Genomic DNA, 20,800 nt, shown 5'->3' with positions numbered 1-20,800 from the left:
TGGCGGCGATCTGTGATTTTTAGCAGGACTGTGACATTGCGGCGGACAGATCGGACCCCTAACTGACATTTTTGACACTTTTGGGGGGACCAGTGATATTACTACAGTAATCAGTGCTAAAAATTTGCACTGTTACTGTAATAATGACACTGACAGGGAAGGGGCTAACACTGTGGGTGTTCAAGGGGGTTAAATGTGTACCTAGGGGAGTGATTCTAACTGTATGGGGGCGTGGCTTGTGAAATGATCACAGAGACCTGTGATTCTATATAGAAGCCCCCTAGCTGCAGGCGCGCGACTGACGTAGCCCTACATCGTTTCGCGCAGGAGGGTCAGCCTGCCGCAGTAAATATGCAGTGGGCGGTCCGGAACCGGTTACTTAAAGAAAAAAAAAAAGGTTGTTAACATAATCCCTGTTTTTATATTTTTGTTTCCTCTTTCTCCACTTTTCTTTAACTTTTAAAATATTAGTTTTTGACTAAACCTGTTTGGTTTCTGGGTCTAGCATCGGTATACTCTGGGAGTGAAGTGGAGTTTTTGTCCAGTAATTTTTTTTTTTCTACCATCAAGTATGGGATGGTTTACAAGGAAAAGGAGGATAGGGAATTAGTCAATGCTTCAGTATAAGGGGACTGGGATGTTATAAGGATGTTATAGAAAGAGAAAGAGAAGAACCCAAAGGGTCCAAAATGTTGGAAAACTCAACCCCAAACAGCGGAGTTAGTCCACAATATTCTTCTCAAAATTAGGACTTTTGAAGGCTGTGAGGTTGTCATAGATGAGGAGAACACACCTTAATTTAAAAATGACATCTTTGATAATTTTATTTAAAAAAAAAAGAGATAAAAACATAGTATATAAAAAAGTTTTTTACAACCATAGTTTGTGCATATCTGCCTAGATACATTCAGTGTAAATATAGTGCTAATAGGCCCTACGCGTTTCGCTGAGCGTTATGCTCGTTCAATCGCTTCTTCAGGGACCACATGTGGTACTTAGAGACTGTTTCTACAGGCAGCAATTAGAAAATCAGTTGCCGAGCATGCCAGGCACTTCCAGGTGACCTTCCATGGCACAGTAGGTAGGCAAAAGACCCAGTGGCTGGTCTTCCCCTACATATATGGGTAGGCTCCCCCAGGGCGATTTTTAACTCAGGGCAAAAGGGGCAGCTGCCCTGGGCCCAGCCACTGTTGTGGGGCTCAAAGCAGCTGCCCCTTGATCCTGCACATAGTTGATAAGTGGATTCGGGAGGACCCAAGAAAATTTTTGCCCAGAATCCAATCAATAATAAAGATGGCCCTGGCACCCCCAAAGGGCCACCACAGTGAGGGTAGGTCTAATGATGGGCACTGGACCGCACCGATATCTCTCAGAGGCAGACGAGGACAGCAGTGAGGCAAGGGACCGAGCGGAAATTCGTCAGTTCTCAATGTGGGCAATCAGGCTTGAAAGAAAAAATCCCAGTCTTCTGTCCTGTGTATGCAGGGAGCCGCGTCCATTCTCCCTGGATGTTACTTTGGAAATTAAAGCGGAACTACACTACGTGCCGGTTCACATATATGTGATACGGAAACCCTGCTCCCGCATCGCATTAAAATCGCAGCCAGTTCACACTGCCATATGCCAATCTTTGGGGGAGTCAATACAAAGTTAACGACATCCCCCAGATCAGTTCACATATCGCAGTGCAAACTGTCAGTTCGGACATGAATCGGATCACATAGGTGCGAACCACCATGCGATCCGATTCTGCTGCACGCCCAAAAAAACGTGTTGTGTCCGAATGCGATGCAAATTCAGCCATACAATCTGTATGGGTGAATTTGCATCGCACAGACATCGCGTGTGATTTTTAGAGCAGTGCGCTCTGAATCACATGCAATGTCTGTCATCACATATACAGGCATACCCCGCTTTAAGTACACTCACTTTAAGTACACTCGCGAGTAAGGACACAGCTTGTTCAGCTTGGCATGACACTGCTCCCGGTTTTTAACATTGGCGTCTATAGGAAATCTTGGTCAGCTTGACATGGCACTGCTCCCAAACCATGAGTGACAGGGATACCAAACTTAGGGAGCACCGAGAGGGGACCCAGGACTACAACATATCCTGTTTGTGGCCGGCCAGCTTGCCTAGGTAATCTACTATGTCATAGTCCTGGATCCCCTTAACATGCTCCTCAAGCTTGGTGTCCTTGTCACATGGTTTGGGAGCAATGCCATGTCAAGCTGACCAATATTTCCTATGGAGCTAGTGTATTTATATGCATTGAGAAATGAAAAAAGGTATTGCTTCACTTTAAGTAAATTTTCATTTTACATACATGCTCTGGTCCCATTGTGTAGTTAAAAGTGGGGTATGCATGTATGTGAACCGTGACTATATCTGAGCACCCCAAACCAAGCACACCATTTAATTATTTTTTATTATTCAAAGCAAACTCCCCCATCCATGTCTCCAATGCGTTATTTTGAAAACCTTTGAACCCCCCCAATTATTTCTGACCATGGCCATCATTAGTAAGGTCAGATGATTCATGTAGTATTTACTTCCTGGACTCCATCTGCCCTTAGCTCAGGCAGGAGGGTGTGCTTTGCTGAGAAATCCCCTCTCCTCTCCACCTGATGTCTCCTTTGATGTATGACATTATTTTGGCTTAGGCCTGGAAACCAGAAAGTAACTAAAGAAAAGAGTTTAAAACAAGTAAATACGATATACTTTCCCATCTAGTTACTAAGAGCTAGCAGCATGAGGATTAAAAATAGTCAATGTTGATTGGGAAATTTAAGTTCTGCTTTAGTGTATATGTTTATTGTACTTTTGAACAGCTTTCTGCTGTAATCTGATCAATTATATAACCAATTGCCCATGCCTATCAATAAAAAAAATCTGGAACGTGCACTCTTGCCCCCGGTCTCCTATCCAAACTGGACTTTGTGGGGGAGATTTACTAAAATGGGTGCGTGTACAATGTGGTGCAGCTGAGCATAGTATCCATTCATCTTCCGGGTTTTAGGCCCCTTTCACACGGGCGGAGTCCGTTCTGCTCAGCGGGGGATCGATCCGCCGATCCCCGCTGAGCAGGCGGATGACAGCTCCGTCTCCTCTCTGTGTGCCGAGACGGAGCTGTCGGATTCCGCGCTGTCCTCTATGGGGAGATCGGATGAGAACGGACCGCCTGTCCATTCTCATCCGATCCCATCCGATCCTTCAGACGGATGGAAAATAGGGTTTCCATCCGTCCGGATTTCACGGACAGGATCGGAATCGGATGGCAGCGGGTGTCAGTGGAGATGTCTCCGCTGACACTCGTTGCCCCATAGGGATGCATGGAGCATCCGATCAGGTCTGCCTGAAAAACTGACAGGTGGATCGGGTCGGATCGCCCGTGTGAAAGGGGCCTTATTGTCAAAGCTTAACTGAACACGCTGATTTGTTACATTGCACAGCTGCACCAGATTCTGTGTGCACCAGTTTTATTAAATCCCCCCCCCCCCCCCCCCCATTCTGTTCAAAACACTTTTTGGTGTCCAAGAAGGGATATTTGTCAGCTGTGTTACATTTTTTTTAACTTGAAAACTTCCAAGAACTGTGGGTTTATTTGTAAAAAATAAATTGCCGTTCAAATATACATTTACAAAACATTTGCTTGCAATTGTTTTTAATATGTTTGAAGTGTTATCAAGTTGCCTTTCACGGGGCGAATGAAACATTCTGTAATACCCATTCATACCCATAAAGAACATTCAGTCCTAAGAGAAAATAGCCTAAGAACATTCAATCAGAAGGGGAAATAACCTAAAGCAATAGCCTGACATTCCACCAAAAATGGCCTAACAACATTGGACCAGAAATTAAAATAGCCTAAAACAATATCCCCACATTCCACCATAAATAGCCCAACAGTATTCGAATGAAAGAAAAAATAGCCAAAAACATTCAACTGGAAGAGAAAGTAGCCTAAAACAATTCAACCAGAAGAGAAAATGGAAAATTGAATGACAAATACTTACCGTAATTTTCCTTTCCTGACAAGCTCCGTGGAAGCACAGCTGGGTATGGGCCCCGCCCCTCAGTCAGTTGTGCTGACATGGAGCCATCAGGGAAAATAAAAAATGTAATGAAAGATACACAGCTGGGGGGTGGGGCCTATACCCATTGGTGCTGACATGGAGCCACCAGTGAAAAAGCAAAATTGAATGATAGATACACAGCTGGGGGGGGGGGGGGCTATACCCATTGGTGCTGACATGGAGCCATCAGGGAAAATAAAAAATTTAATGATGGATACACAGCTGGGGGGGCGGGGCCTATACCCATTGGTGCTGACATGGAGCCACCAGGGCAAAAGAAAAATTAAATGATAGATACACAGCTGGGGGGGGGGGCTATACCCATTGGTGCTGACATGGAGCCATCAGGGAAAATAAAAAATTTAATGATGGATACACAGCTGGGGGGGGGGGGGGGCTATACCCATTGGTGCTGACATGGAGCCATCAGGGAAAATAAAAAATGTAATGATGGATACACAGCTTGGGGGTGGGGGGGCTATACCCATTGGTGCTGACATGGAGCCACCAGTGAAAAAGCAAAATTGAATGATAGATACACAGCTGGGGGGGGGGCTATACCCATTGGTGCTGACATGGAGCCATCAGGGAAAATAAAAAATTTAATGATGGATACACAGCTGGGGGGGGGGGGGGCTATACCCATTGGTGCTGACATGGAGCCGTCAGGGAAAATAAAAAGTTGAATGAAAGATACACAGCTGGGGGGGCGGGGCCTATACCCATTGGTGCTGACATGGAGCCATCAGGGAAAACCAAAAATTGAATGATGGATACACAGCTGGGGGGGGGGGCTATACCCATTGGTGCTGACATGGAGCCGTCAGGGAAAATAAAAAGTTGAATGAAAGATACACAGCTGGGGGGGCGGGGCCTATACCCATTGGTTCTGACATGGAGCCATCAGGGAAAAAGAAAAATTGAATGATCGATACAGAGCTGGGGGGGCGGGGCCTATACCCATTAGTGCTGACATGGAGCCATCAGGGAAAACCAAAAATTAAATGACAGATACACAGCTGGGGGGTGGGGCCTATACCCATTTGTGCTAACATGGAGCCATCAGGGAAAACCAAAAATTGAATGATAGATACACAGCTGGGGGGGCGGGGCCTATACCCATTGGTGCTGACATGGAGCCATCAGGGAAAACCAAAAATTTTATGATAGATACACAGCTGGGGGGCGGGGCTTATACCTATTGGTGCTGACATGGAGCCATCAGGGAAAACCAAAAATTTAATGATAGATACACAGCTGGGGGGGCGGGGCCTATACCTATTGGTGCTGACACAGAGCAATCAGGGAAAACCAAAAATAAAATGACAAATACACAGCTGGGGGTGGGGCCTATACCCATTTGTGCTAACATGGAGCCATCAGGGAAAACCAAAAATTGAATGATAGATACACAGCTGGGGGGTGGGGCCTATACTCATTTGTGCTGACATGGAGCCATCAGGGAAAATACCTTAAAAAAGAAGTATGGCTTTGTTTTATTTTTTTTCTATATACATACTTACCTAGGGGGATGTAGCATCTGTCCCCCGGAGCCTCTGCACTGAGAACCGAGCGATGGAACACCGCCGATCGATCGGTTCTGACCGCTCCCCAAGCAGAGAGCTGCTGACTGTCAGTCACCGGCTCTCTGCTGTGCCCCCCTCCTCGGTCATTGGAGCGCTGGGCTGTGGAGGGGCGGAGAGTGGCCGACTCAGGCTCTCATGGGCTCACTGATAGGATGAGCCGGGTGTCAGTCCAGGGATCTGGCAGATCCCAGCTTCCATTGTCACAATTACGCGGTGTCTGGACAGACTTCTGTGACGTCAGCAGAGAGCCGACTCCAGCCTGCTCTCTGCTGAAAATGGGTCACAGGAGTGCAAAACGAACTGCACCCGTGTGATCCATAGGAGAAGTACAGCCAAATGAGCTTTGGCTGTACTTCTCCTTTAAGAACATTTAATTTTGCCCCATTTACACAACAGCCACATCTTTATAAATTGTGCAAAAAATTATTGTGCAAAATGAATAAGCTGGTGAATTCATACAAAGTAATGTGCATGCAGTATCGCCAAATGAAAAGCTATGCACATTTTTATATGACTGGACCCCTTAGTGTGTGCGTGATGACAATTTGTTTTCAGCCGCCTCCCAGCTTTCATGTAATAATTATCCGGACAGCTCTATAACCGCCTGATCACTTTTGCAGTTCCATTGTGATAACAATAAAGTTAAATGAAAATAAATAAATACAGTAATAAATAAAAATAAATACAATTATTATTATTATTAATAATATTATTAATAATAATAATAATAATAAATACACAAAAAAGTGTTAGGCCCCCGTTCACATTGCCGCGATCCGACTTGGGGGGGGCGACCTCCGAGGTCGCGGTGCGAGCAGTGCCCCGCTACCTCGGAGCAGCCGCCACGGACTTCATAACATTGAAGTCTATGGCGGTCGCCTCCTGGTCGCCCCAAAGAAGCTCCGGACCCTTTTTCTAAGTCGGAGCGACTTGTGTCGCTCCTATTAGAACGGGTCCGCAGCTTCCCTATGGAAGGCGACCTGTGAGGCGACCAGGTCGCCTCACAGGTCGCCTTAGTGTGAACGGGGACTCTATAAATGTACTAAACAAATAAATGCAACATTTTTTTTTTTTTTTTGCAATCCTATGGTTCTATGTGCAGACACACAAATAGAAACGCATGCTCGTGTATATAAAGCAGGATTAACCTTTTTTTTTAAAAAAAAAACACTATGTGGTCACCACACAGAATATCATAACCCAATAATAGTTAGATTTTTAATCTGTGATCCTCTTCTTCTAAGCCATTTTCACCACAGAAACCTGCCACCATTTTTTTCTATACAGCCTCTATTTTCAGTAAATTTATAATTGTTTGGGTGTTTTAGATTTTTTTTCGCTTTTGTTTTTTAAGAAACAAATACAAATGTCATTATGTGTGCAAAAAAAAAAAAAGGGAAAATCCCCATTAATACGAAGTGGTTAACGACCAGTCATTGCCCAAATACCAACCAGATTGAAAAGTATGAAAATTGCTAAAATGTTTTATTTTTTATTTTAAACCTGCCACCATTTTTTTCTATACAGCCTCTATTTTCAGTAAATTTATAATTGTTTGGGAGTTTTAGATTTTTTTTCGCTTTTGTTTTATTAAGAGACAAATACAAATTTCATTATGTGTGAAAAAAAAATGGAAAAATTCCTATCAATACGAAGTGGTTAAAGACCAGTCATTGCTCAAATACCAACCAGATTGAAAATTGCTAAATTGTTTTATTTTTTTATTTTTTTTCCTAAACCTGTGTATAAGTGGTTGTCCTGGGAATATAACATACTGTAGGCACAGCCCAAGGAGCTGTCCCTTGTCCTGAAACCATCTAAAACACTCAGGTTTAAGATTATAGGGTTGATTAACCAAAGGAAAATCGACTGTTCATTTTCCCTTAGTTTAGCGAATGAGGGAAAGCTCTGCTAATTTCCATTATCCAATCACATACAAGAAAAATACATTTTTTTTTTTTTAAATTTCTCTTGCACTGTTTTTTCTTTGCAGAGTGAAAAGCCTATTTGCTTTTAGAAAATCAAGACCCATTACTTAGAGCATTTAATCCATTTCAGTAAGCACTAAAAGTCTCAGCATGACCTGCCCACCTTTGGCTGGATTGTTATGCTGGGCGTTTAATTCAAAAACAACCGTAGAGCCACACTTTTTTTTTAATCTTTGTACCAGTAATTACAGTAATTCTTTAAATGTACAGTAGATCACTACTTTGCAAATTAGTGTCAGGGGAGCAAAGCCCTGAAGATCACCTACAAACAATTAGCAGTTGCATCACCGAGTGCTTTGTGCCTGGAAATACTTACCTAATGACTACCATGAAAAATAATGTACTCCAGTAACTGTGTCTGAATAATAGCTGTGCCAATGATACTCAGAATTGTATTTCCTTTTATTATTATTGCACATGCCTTGTATGTATAACTATATAAAGATATAACTATACATAGTAAGAGCAACTCATCAACACAAAAAGCAGTTTTGGGGTTTTGGCTTAATCTCATCCTTCTGTCTTTACCACTCCCTCACCTTCCTAACTTCTTTATTTTTTTTTCATTTCTTTCATTTCTTTTTCTTTTTTTTTCACACAACTCTCATCCTTTCTTCTCACTCACCTTCCTCACTTTTTTCCTCTCCTCTACTCTCCTTTTTCTTTCTTTCCTTCCTTTTTTTTCCCCCTCCACACCTGTATATCCTATCTCTCATCCTTCCTCCCTAATCCCTCACCTGCCTAACTTCTTTTGTTTCTTTTTTTTTTTAATTATTTCTTTTCTTTTTCTCCGCACTTTTCATTTCTTGTCTTGTCTTTAATTTCCTTTCCTTTCCTTGTTGCTTTCTTTTTCTCCACACATCTCTCATCCTTCCTCGTTTCTTTTTTCTTTTTTCCTTTCTATTCCTCGCCCCTTTCTTTCTTTCTTTCTTTCTTTCTTTCTTTCTTTCTTTCTTTCTTTCTTTCTTTCTTTCTTTCTTTCTTTCTTTCTTTCTTTCTTTCTTTCTTTCTTTCTTTTTTCTTTCTTTCTTTCTTTCTTTCTTTCTTTCTTTCTTTCTTTCTTTCTTTCTTTCTTTCTTTCTTTCTTTCTTTCTTTCTTTCTTTCTTTCTTCCCTCCATTCCTCTTTCTTTCTTTCTTTCTTTCTTTCTTTCTTTCTTTCTTTCTTTCTTTCTTTCTTTCTTTCTTTCTTTCTTTCTTTCTTTCTTCTTCTTTCTTTCTCCATGCATCCCTCTTTCTTTCTTTCTTTCTTTCTTTCTTTCTTTCTTTCTTTCTTTCTTTCTTTCTTTCTTTCTTTTTCTTTCTTCTTTCTTTTCTTTCTTTCTTTCTTTCTTTCTTTCTTTCTTTCTTTCTTTCTTCTTTCTTTCTTTCTTTCTTTCTTTCTTTCTTTCTTTCTTTCTTTCTTTCTTTCTTTCTTTCTTTCTTTCTTTCTTTCTTTCTTTCTTCCTCCATGCATCCCTCTTTCTTTCTTTCTTTCTTTCTTTCTTTCTTTCTTTCTTCTTTCTTTTTCCTCCATCCCTCTTTCTTTCTTTCTTTTTCCTCCATCCCTCTTTCTTTCTTTCTTTTTCCCTCCATCCCATCCCCCTTCTTTCTTTCTTTCTTTCTTTCTTTCTTTCTTTCTTTCTTTCTTTCTTTCTTTCTTTCTTTCTTTCTTTCTTTCTTTCTTTCTTTCTTTCTTTCTCTCCCTCCATCTTTCTTTCTTTCTCTTTCTCCCTCCATCTTTCTTTCTTTCTCTTTCTCCCTCCATCCCTCTTCCTTTCTCTTTCTCCCTCCATCCCTCTTTCTTTCTTTCTCCCTCCATTCCTCTTTCTTTCTTTTTCCCTCCATTCTTCTTTCTTTCTTTTTCCCTCCATTCCTCTTTCTTTCTTTCTTTCTTTCTTTCTTTCTTTCTTTCTTTCTTTCTTTCTTTCTTTCTTTCTTTTTTCTCTCCCTCCATCTTTCTTTCTTTCTCTTTCTCCCTCCATCCCTCTTCCTTTCTCTTTCTCCCTCCATCCCTCTTTCTTTCTTTCTCCTTCCGTTCCTCTTTCTTTCTTTTTCCCTCCATTCTTCTTTCTTTCTTTTTCCCTCCATTCTTCTTTCTTTCTTTTCCCTCTCTCTTCTTTCTTTCTTTCTTTCTTTCTTTCTTTCTTTCTTTCTTTCTTTCTTTCTTTCTTTCTTTCTTTCTTTCTTTCTTTCTTTCTTTCTTTCTTTCTTTCTCTCCCTCCATCTTTCTTTCTTTCTCTTTCTCCCTCCATCTTTCTTTCTTTCTCTTTCTCCCTCCATCCCTCTTCCTTTCTCTTTCTCCCTCCATCCCTCTTTCTTTCTCCCTCCATTCCTCTTTCTTTCTTTTTCCCTCCATTCTTCTTTCTTTCTTTTTCCCTCCATTCCTCTTTCTTTCTTTCTTTCTTTCTTTCTTTCTTTCTTTCTTTCTTTCTTTCTTTCTCTTTCTTTCTTTCTTTCTTTCTTTCTTTCTTTCTTTCTTTCTTTCTTTCTTTCTTTCTTTCTTTCTTTCTTTTTCCCTCCATTCTTTCTTTCTTTCTTTCTTTCTTTCTTTCTTTCTTTCTTTCTTTCTTTCTTTCTTTCTTTCTTTCTTTCTTTCTTTCTTTCTTTCTTTCTTTCTTTCTTTCTTTCTTTCTTTTTTCTCTCCCTCCATCTTTCTTTCTTTCTCTTTCTCCCTCCATCCCTCTTCCTTTCTCTTTCTCCCTCCATCCCTCTTTCTTTCTTTCTCCTTCCGTTCCTCTTTCTTTCTTTTTCCCTCCATTCTTCTTTCTTTCTTTTTCCCTCCATTCTTTCTTTCTTTCTTTTTCCCTCCATTCTTTCTTTCTTTCTTTCTCTTTCTTTCTTTCTTTCTTTCTTTCTTTCTTTCTTTCTTTCTTTCTTTCTTTCTTTCTTTCTTTCTTTCTTTCTTTCTTTCTTTCTTCTTTCTTTCTTTCTTTCTTTCCTTTCCCTCCACACCTCCTGCCCTCTCACCTTCCTTTCTTTACTTTAAATTAAATATCCAGAGCAAGGAGAAACATACAAAATCTGGTAACCATCAGCAAGAATTAGTATTCACTGTTGTATTGGTTTTCTAGACATTTTTTTTTTCTAAAACCAGTTTTTTTGTTTTGCCTGTTTGTGGATATAAGTGAAAATAAAGAGGATTGCTGGGTTTATTTAATCCTGTGTTAAAGCTCTTGGATAGTTGAAAGATTAAAGCATGCATTTCCAATGCCGGCTTGTAGCTGATCCTGCATAGAACTGTTTACTCTGTTCCTGCATGTTGGTGGGCAGACACTTCAGCAGGCTGAGTGACATTGAGAACAGTAGAAAGCTTTATGCTGATAACTGGAGTGGACGGTTTCACGTTGATGACAGATTGTCCACTGATGATTTTTTTTTACTTACAACATAATTCATTTATGATATTTTTATGTTACTTTGTACATTATCTAGCAGGGCATGCCAACAGTAAGGCCTCTTTCACACAATCGCCTTCCTGTCCATTGTTCAGGCAGACCTGGTCAGGCCAGCCATTCTCCTCTATGGGGAGGCGGAATGTGTTTGATGACTCCCGCCTGGCATCCGATCCGACAAGACAGCCAGATGACGATACGTTTGCCATCTGTCCAGCAGGTTGGATCGGTTGGGGTGGGATGAAAACGGCTGTCTGTTTTCATCTGATCTCCCCATAGAGGAGAGCAGGGATCTGACAGGTCCGTCTCTGCACAGTGAGCAGAGACGGACCTGTCATCCGCCTGCTCACCAGGAATTAACGATCCCTGCTGAGCTAGCGGAGTCCATCCAAATGGATTTGCCCCATGTGAAAGGCGCCTTATAAAGTAACATTTTGCAGTGTACAAAAATACAATTTTTTCTCTAGTAATGTATATAGTAACTGTTATGTTTAACCACTTAAGCCCCGGAGGATTTGGCTGCTCAAAGACCAGGCCCTATTTTGCAATTCAGCACTGCGTTATTTTAACGGACAATTGCGCGGTCGTGCGACGCTGTACCCAAATGAAATTTACATCCTTTTTTTTTCCACAAACAGAGCTTTCTTTTGGTGGTATTTGATCACCTGTGCAATTTTTATTTTTTGTGCTATAAACAAAAAAAGAGCGACAATTTTGAAAAAATAACAATATTTTTCACATTTTTTATATGAAATTCTCAAAAAAAAATTTAGAAATCAAAATTTTTGAACATTTTAGGCCAATTTGTTTTGTGCTACATATTTTTGGTAAAAAAAAAATCGCAATAAGCGTATTTTGATTGGTTTGTGCAAAAGTGATTGCGTTTACTAACTACGGGAAAGATTTATGTCATTGTAATTGTTTTTTTTTTTTTTTTAACTAGTAATGGCAGCGATCTGCAATCTTTTTGCGGGACTGTGACATTGCGGCGGACAGATCGGACCCCAGACTGACATTTTTGACACTTTTGGGAGTACTAGTGACATTACTACAGTAATCAGTGCTATAAATATGCACTGGTACTGTAAAAATGACACTGGCAGGGAAGGGGTTAACTTTATTGGTGATCAGTGGGTTAAATGTATCCCTAGGGGCGTGATTCAAACTTTGGGGGGTGTGGCTTGTGATGTAACCACAAAGACATACGATCCTACATAGCAGGATCGCATAGCCTCTGTGCTTACATCAGGGAGAATGACAGACGGCTGTATTTACATCAGCCGTCCGTCCTTCTCCATCCCCTGCGGGAGATCGTGAGTGGCCGGCGGACATCGGAGCCGCCGGTCACATGCGCGGGGATGTTAGTGAACAAGCGGGGGTGGGAGCGTGCCTCCAGCAGCGTGCGCTCGCCCCCTAAAGGCTCCTGGGCGAGCGAGGTAGGTCTACGTCGCTTTGCCCAGGAGCGGCTGACTGCCGCAGTAAATAGTCGTGCGGTGGTCGGCAAGTGGTTAAGGTGTATATTGACCCTAGCAATGAACTTCTCTTTTTTGCTCCATTTGGATATTTTAATCATACTACTCAAAGTGTATTGTTATGTTTGTTTATTGAATGCAACTAAAATAGCTGTTGATCCTACCAGAAATCCAGTAAGCTTTTAACTTCCCATTGGATTTTTTTTTCTGTTGTTGTGCCGTAGTACTATCATCAGCAGTGTTATCAGCCCAACCTAGTTCTCCCCTGTGAATTGCAAATCACCTCCCCTTGTGTTGGGTTATTGGGAGGGGCTCTGTAGTCCAAACACATTTCCTGTCTTCGAGTGATAATACCACTCCTACATAAATGCAGTACAGTGAGGAGGTGTTGACACCCTAGGACAGGAGGTATGTTACTGGCAGGATCACCAGGGGAAAATAAAGGGAGAGAAGCCGGAAACAAGAAAATGAATGCAGCTGCTTTATCCAAGGACTGGGGAGCTGCAATATATTACATGAAGGGCTCATTCACAACATGGGTATGTGTCAGCGCATGCATAACACACACATGCTGAAATAAAATTTTACATCACATTATGTTTTTTTGACATGCAGAACATTTATGTACCTTTTTCATAATGAGTGCACAGTGACACAACACAGAAAATAAGGCTGTTACCTTGTCCTTTCGTTGGGGCTGTGTTGGGCAATGTAGCCTAGTGCTGGTGGTATAAACGAGGCCCAAAACACAATGTGGGTGTACCTGGCTCTAGCCCCCTCCTCTACCACAATTGTGAAAATGTATATATATATATATATATATATATATATATATATATATATATATATATATAAACACTATATTGTACATGAACTTTATTGGCATCCCCGTCTTAGTCCGTAGGGTTCAATATTGAGTTGGCCCACCCTTTGCAGCTATAACAGCTTCAACTCTTCTGGGAAGGCTGTCCACAAGGTTTAGGAGTGTCTCTATGGTTTGTGCACTGGTCAAAATCATTTGATGGAGGGGGGGATTATGGTGTGGGGTTGGGTTTCAGGGGTTGGGCTTGGCCCTTTAGTGCCAGTGAAGGGAACTCTTAAGGCGTCAGCATACCAAGACATTTTGGACAATTTCATGCTCCCAGCTTTGTGGGAACAGTTTGGGGATGGCCTCTACCTGTTCCAACATGACTGCACACCAGTGAAAAAAGCGAGGTCCATGAAGACATGGATGTGCAAGTTTGGGGTGGAGGAACTTGACTGACCTGCACAGTCCTGTGCAGTCCTGAGTCCTGAGCTCAACCTGATAGAACACTTTTGGGATGAATTAGAGCGCAGACTGCTAGCCAGGCCTTCTTATCCACATCAGTGCCTACCTCCCAAATGTGCTCCCGGAAAAATGGTCAAATATTTCCATAAACACACTCCTAAACCTTGTGGCCAGCCCCCAGAAGTGCTGAAGATGTTATAGCTGCAAAGGGTGGGCCAACTTAATACTGAACCCTACGGACTAAGACTGGGTTGCCATTAAAGTTCATGGGCGTGTAAAGGCGGGTGTCCCAATACTTTTGACAAAGTAATATATATATATATCTATACATATATATCTATATATATATATATATAGATATATATATATATATATATATATATATATATATATATATATATATATATATATATATATGCACACACATAATTGTTGACATTGTTGCAGATTTATTAAAAAAGAAAAACTGAAATATCACATGGTCCTAAGTATTCAGACCCTTTGCTCAGTATTTAGTAGAAGCCCCCTTTTGATCTAATACAGCCAGGAGTATTTTTAGGAAAGATGCAACAAGTCTTTCACACCTGGATTTGGGGATCCTCTGCCATTCCTCCTTGCAGATCCTCTCCAGTTCTGTCAGGTTGGATGGTAAACGTTGGTGGACAGCCATTTTTAGGTCTCTCCAGAGATGCTCAATTGGGTTTAAGTCAGGGCTCTGGCTGGGCCATTCAAGAACAGTCACGGAGTTGTTGTGAAGCCACTCCTTCGTTATTTTAGCTGTGTGCTTAGGGTCATTGTCTTGTTGGAAGGTAAACCTTCGGCCCAGTCTGAGGTCCAGAGCACTCTGGAGAAGGTTTTTGTCCAGGATATCCCTGTACTTGGCCGCATTCATCTTTCCCTCGATTACAACCAGCCGTCCTGTCCCTGCAGCTGAAAAACACCCCCACAGCATGATGCTGCCACCACCATGCTTCACTGTTGGGACTGTATTGGACAGGTGATGAGCAGTGCCTGGTTTTCTCCACACATACCGCTTAGAATTAAGGCCAAAAAATTCTATTTTGGTCTCATCAGACCAGAGAATCTTATTTCTCACCATCTTGGAGTCCTTCAGGTGTTTTTTAGCAAACTCCATGCGGGCTTTCATGTATCTTACACTGAGGAGAGGCTTCCGTCGGGCCACTCTGCCATAAAGCCCCGACTGGTGGAGGGCTGCAGTGATGGTTGACTTTCTACAACTTTCTCCCATCTCCTGACTGCATCTCTGGAGCTCAGCCACAGTGATCTTTGGGTTCTTCTTTACCTCTCTCACCAAGGCTCTTCTCCCCCGATAGCTCAGTTTGGCCGGACGGCCAGCTTTAGGAAGGGTTCTGGTCATCCCAAACGTCTTCTATTTGAGGATTATGGAGGCCACTGTGCTCTTAGGAACCTTAAGTGCAGCAGAAATCTTTTTGTAACCTTGGCCAGATCTGTGCCTTGCCACAATTCTGTCTCTGAGCTCTTCAGGCAGTTCCTTTGACCTCATGATTCTCATTTGCTCTGACATGCATTGTGATCTGGAAGGTCTTATATAGACAGGTGTGTGGCTTTCCTAATCAAGTCCAATCAGTATAATCAAACACAACTGGACTCAAATGAAGGTGTAGAACCATCTCAAGGATGATCAGAAGAAATGGAAAGCACCTGAGTTAAATATATGAGTGTCACAGCAAAGGGTCTGAATACTTAGGACCATGTGATATTTCAGTTTTTCTTTTTTAATAAATCTTCAACAATGTCAACAATTCTGTGTTTTTCTGTCAGTATGGGGTGCTATGTGTACATTCATGAGGAAGAAGAATGAACTTAAATGATTTTAGCAAATGGCTGCAATATAACAAAGAGTGAAAAATTTAAGGGGGTCTGAATACTTTCCGTTCCCACTGTATATATATATATATATATATATATATATATAATTTTTTTCTGCTGCATGCATGCTGGGCAACTATTCCTCCTTTCTCGCCTAGGCAAGGCGCTGATGTTGCGCACACATGCACAGATGTGCTGAAGGGCTCTGCCGGGATTTGAGACCGGCAGAGCCCTTTAACGCATCAGCGTTTGCGAATATTTGCATGCACAAGTGCACAGAGATGGCACAGCAAAGGAGGTCTTAGTTCTTTTTTCCTACTTTACCTACACATGGATTCAGCTCAGCACATACGCATATGTGCTGCAGAGCTGTGCCAGGTCCAGAAAGGCCGTGCAGAGCCCTTCGACGCATCTGCGAATGCGCCAGACAATCCAAAATGGCAGTGGAGGGGTGGAGGATTGAGATTCCTGTTTAAGCCTAGGCAGCCAAGATCACGATAGGGCAGCCCGTTAAAGTAATGGGCTTCCCTTTGTGCAAAACAGGGAAACACATGAAAATCGTGTAACAAGAATCGCAAACGGGAACGCTTGTTCCCATCTTAAAAGCTACGTTTATTAGACTTACACACAGAACAAATAATATGAACTGAAATAATCTCACATATATATCTTTAAGGGTTAAAATGCTTATTGATCCTCTTGAGTATTTCTTTTTAATTTCATGCTAAGTGATCTATATTTTTATTTCCGAACGGAGAAAAGCAAATGTGTACAGACATTAGCTGTATTATTATTTCCAGATAAAGTATTATAGATTGGCAGCAATAAAGAATCATTTACACTGCAATTCACATTGCGTTGTTGAGTGGCACCTACTGAAATCCAAACCAACTATTGACAATGTCATATTTTGCAATGAAACAAAAATACGACTTTAATTTTTATGTTTTCTGTCTTTTAGTATTCACAGATGAGGGATGAAGTCTTCAAATCCAACCTGGTCTGTGCGTTCATGGTTCTCATCTTTATCACAGCAATCCAAAGCTTACTTCCATCTTCAAGGTAAATGCAGTCTTTGATATACATTGGAATTGCTCTGTTTTAAGTCAACCAAGTGCAAATGTGCCGAAGCGGGGCAGTTGGGCCGTAACGTGTCATGGTGCTCCATTGTGTGCTGAGAGCGCTCCCAGCATGCTAAGCTGTCACTGCTAACAGTCAGAGGCTGGTGAGACTCAATCATGTGACCACTGTGACAGCCAATTAGGAATTCTGCCTCCTGTGACCCCTCAAAGGGGTTTCAAATCATATTAAACCTTACTGCTTTTTAACACTTTCAGTAGCTGATTTAACCACTTTAAGGTCGGAGGATTTTCCTGCTTAATGACCAGGCCCTATTTTGCGATTCGGCACTGCGTTACTTTAACTAGAGCTTTCTTTTGGTGGTATTTAATCACCTGTGCAATTTTATTTTTTGCGCTATAAACAAAAACAGAGCGACAATTTTGAAAAAAAAAAAAAAAAAAACGATATTTTTCACATTCTGCTATGACATTCCCAAAAAAAAAATGTTGAAATTAATTTTTTTTAACATTTTAGGCCAATTTTGTTTTCTGCTACATTTTTTTTGGTTAAAAAAAATCACAATAAGCATATTTTGATTGGTTTGCGCAAAAATTATTGCGTTTACAACAACTATGTCATTTTTATTGTTTTTTTTTTTACTAGTAATGGCGGCGATCTGCGATTTTTTGCAGGACTGCGACATTGCAGCGGACAGATCGGACCCTTAACTGACATTTTTGACACTTTTGGGGGGACCAGTGACATTGCTACAGTAATCAGTGCTAAAAATATGCACTGATACTGTAATAAAGACACTGGCAGGGAAGGGGTTATTACTACGGGTGATCAAGGGGTCAAATGTAAGCCTAGGGGAGTGATTCTAACTGTGGGGGGGTTGGGCTTTTGAAATGATCATAGAAACATGCAATCCTATATAGCAGGATCTCATGGTCTCTGTGATCATCTGAGGGAGAAGGACAGACGGCTGTGTTTACATCAGCCGTCCGTCCTTCTCTGTCAGCGGGAGGAGATCGCCAATGTCAGGCGGAAATCGGAGCCGCCTGACACCCGCACTGACTTCCCCGCTGATGATCGGGGGCGGGAGCACGCCACCCCCTAGTGGCCTCCCAGGCAGATGACGTTTATTAACGTGATTTTGCCTAAGAAAGCCACACTGCCGACTTAAATAGGCAGTGCAGCGACGGCAAGTGGTTGAATACTCGCTCGCTGAATATGCAGCTTCTTTATCTTTAATCCTTGTCAATTCTCCAGTGTAAGCTGGTGCCATGATCACTGCCTCAGATTTCCTTTTTCAGGGTGGCTCCTTTCTTTTGCATCATCCTATGGGGCCACCCATGTATGCAGGAACTAGGATTGTGTCTCCCTACACCAATAGAAACACACAGCACTGTTGTCTAGCGTAACACCCTCTAGTGTGCTACTAGAACAGTCCAGGCAAATTTACTGGCTCATGGTAAAATTAGTCTTTAATCTGGGTCAAAAATGTATTGTAGGTCAGGCTGGATTACTCATACAGACAGGTCGCTGGTGCCTCCCCCCTGGTTCTGGAAGTTTGGAGAAATTTCTAGAAGCTGGAGGGCGGAGGCCAGGAAAGTTATAAATCGATTTAAAAAGATTTTTCATCAGTTCATGTGCTGACCAATTTGTCCCTCAGAGTTGGCTGGTAGGTAGTCATGTTAAAACAAATATAAAACTTTCCTCGTGCCAGGTCATTGCAGCTCTCCTCGATTCCACTGGGTGGTGTACAAAGATTCAAACCAGGAGGGTTGATCTGGATCTAAGCAGAGCTTAGCCAATCCCCAGGCAGTTGGCCTGGCATGGCAGCTGAGCCAGACCTTAAATATGGATGAGTCATGCTGGCAGGGAAGTCGGGTGAAAGATGGAGTGATGAGGAAGACTGCCGGTGGCCCTAGAGGGAGGACCCCTGGCTAAGAAGGGGGCTCTGCCTTGAGCTGGAGCTGGCTCAGGCTGGCTTGGGAGAATCCTAAAATCAGTGCGGTTTGAAAGGAATCTTACCTAAGAAGCAGCGGGAGCAAGGAGGACAGTGTGAGTACATTAGCACATTCAGGCACTTACAAGGGGAAAGACCTGTAAAAATACAAGTAGCAATCCTTTCTGGAAGACAGCGTTGTTCTTAATCTTTCCTTTCCCTTGCCCTGGGAGATCTTCGGAGCAGCCGAGTGGGCTGTTGAAGAAGCAGCCGGGTGGGCCCGTAGTTCCTGCAGTAGGTAGAACTGGGATCAGTGTCTACAGAGGAGAGGGGGGATACTCCTGGATGTTGCTTACTTGCTTACTACACAAAGTACTACTTTCTAAGGGACTGAGAGTTCCTAGTCCTTAAGAGGCTTTTGCATTTTTCATCTTAAGAGACTGTCTGTGTCCGGAAAGGAGGACATTTCAAGAACTTGTACATACAGTGAGGAAAAATAGTATTTGATCCCCTGCTAATTTTGTACGTTTGCCCACTGACAAAGAAATGATCAGTCTGTAATTTTAATGGTAGGTTTATTTTAACAGCTAGAGACAGAATAACAACAAAAATATCCAGAAAAATGTTATAAAGTTATAAATTGATTTGCATTTTAATGCGTGAAAAAAGTATTTAACCCCCTTTGCAAAACATGACTTAGTACTTGGTAGCAAAACTTTCAGGAATAAAAATACACTTTAACCGGTTCCCGACCGCCCGCCGCCTTTTTACTGCGGTGGTGCGGCTCTCCTGCGCGAACCCACGTAGACCTATGTCGGTCTCGCGCCTGAAGCTAGGGGGCGAGCGCGTGCCGCCGGCAGCACGCTCCTGCCTCCACTTTGCAGCGGGGACTCCGAAGCACGGGGCAGGCAGCTCCGATTGCCGCCTGACACCCGCAATCATTTCCCGCTGAGAGAGAAGGACGGTCAGTTGTTGTAAACACATCTGACCATTCTTCTCCCTGGAATGATCACAGAGCGCCTATGATGATTTCACAAGCCATGCCCCCCCACAGTTAGTAAACACTCCCCTCGGCTCACATTTAACCCCTTGATCACCCACAGTGTTACCCCCTTCCCTGCTGTAACAGTGCATATTTATAGCACTGATTACTGTAGTAATGTCACTGGTCCCCCCAAAAGTGTCAAAAATGTCAGTTAGGAGTCCGATCTGTCCACCGCAATGTCACAGTTTCGCTAAAAAAAAATTGCTAGTAAAAAAAAAAAAAAACAATAAAAAATACATAAATCTTTGCCGTAGTTAGTAGACGCGATAACTTTTGCATAAAGCAATCAAAATAGGTTTATTGCGATTTTTTTTTTTTACCAAAGATATGTAGCTGAATACAAATTGGCCTAAAGTGTTAAAAAATTTTGATTATTTAATTTTTCTTGGGAATGTTATATAGCAGAAAGTGAAAAATATTGTTTTTTTTTTTCAGAATTGTCGCTCTTTTTTTGTTTATAGCGCAAAAAATAAAAATCGCACAGGTGATCAAATACCACCAAAAGAAAGCTCTATTTGTTAGGTACAGCGTTGCATGACCGCGCAATTGTCCGTTAAAATAACGCAGTTCCGAATCGCAAAATATGGCCTGGTCATTAAGGGGGGGGGGGGAAATCTTCCTGTCCAGGAGTGGTTAATTAATTTTAATGCACACAAACACAACTTTTGATGAAAATGTTATGCCGTGTGAATAGATACCTAACATGTCGCACTTAAGCAAGCCTGTCGAATGGCAACAAACTACGGTGCATTAAGTCATCCATAGGCAACGCATATCACTCTGCCAGCCAGGGCTGGCAGTGGCTGTGGTGGTATCGGCATCCATAGAACTGTTTGTTCTTTTCCTGGGCACAGGCGAGGGCCGACTTCATTTCCCTATACTAAGATTATAGCCCTGGCCGCTGCCTGCACCCAGAAAAAGAAAAAAAAGTTCCATGAATGCCGGTACCGCCACTTCCAGGAAAATGTGGTTGACTTATTTTTATGTACTCCATGTGGACGGCCTGTGTTAAGGAACAGTAGGCTCCTTTTCCCTCGTGTGCCCCATACACACCGCACACATGGATGATACTCCACATCACAAAGCGCACTGATATATTTCTGGAGGAATTCAGGACAAAGGGCCGT

At 42.2% G+C, this 20,800-nt stretch overlaps 1 protein-coding gene across 2 annotated transcripts in view; it reads left to right on the top strand.

Moving 5' to 3' along the window:
* ADCY8 (adenylate cyclase 8) overlaps positions 1–20,800 on the top strand; it is a 523,977-nt gene that overhangs the window by 365,104 nt on the left and 138,073 nt on the right. For both annotated transcript variants that reach the window (XM_082257568.1, XM_082257567.1), the window contains one exon: positions 16,577–16,677. In XM_082257568.1, the coding sequence (XP_082113694.1) occupies positions 16,577–16,677 (101 nt within the window). The remainder of the gene's footprint in view (positions 1–16,576; positions 16,678–20,800) is intronic.

This window comes from Pelophylax lessonae (assembly GCF_965119305.1).
Source record: "Pelophylax lessonae genome assembly, chromosome: 5".
Lineage (NCBI taxonomy): Eukaryota > Metazoa > Chordata > Amphibia > Anura > Ranidae > Pelophylax > Pelophylax lessonae.
This window is presented reverse-complemented; position numbering and strand designations above follow the sequence as displayed.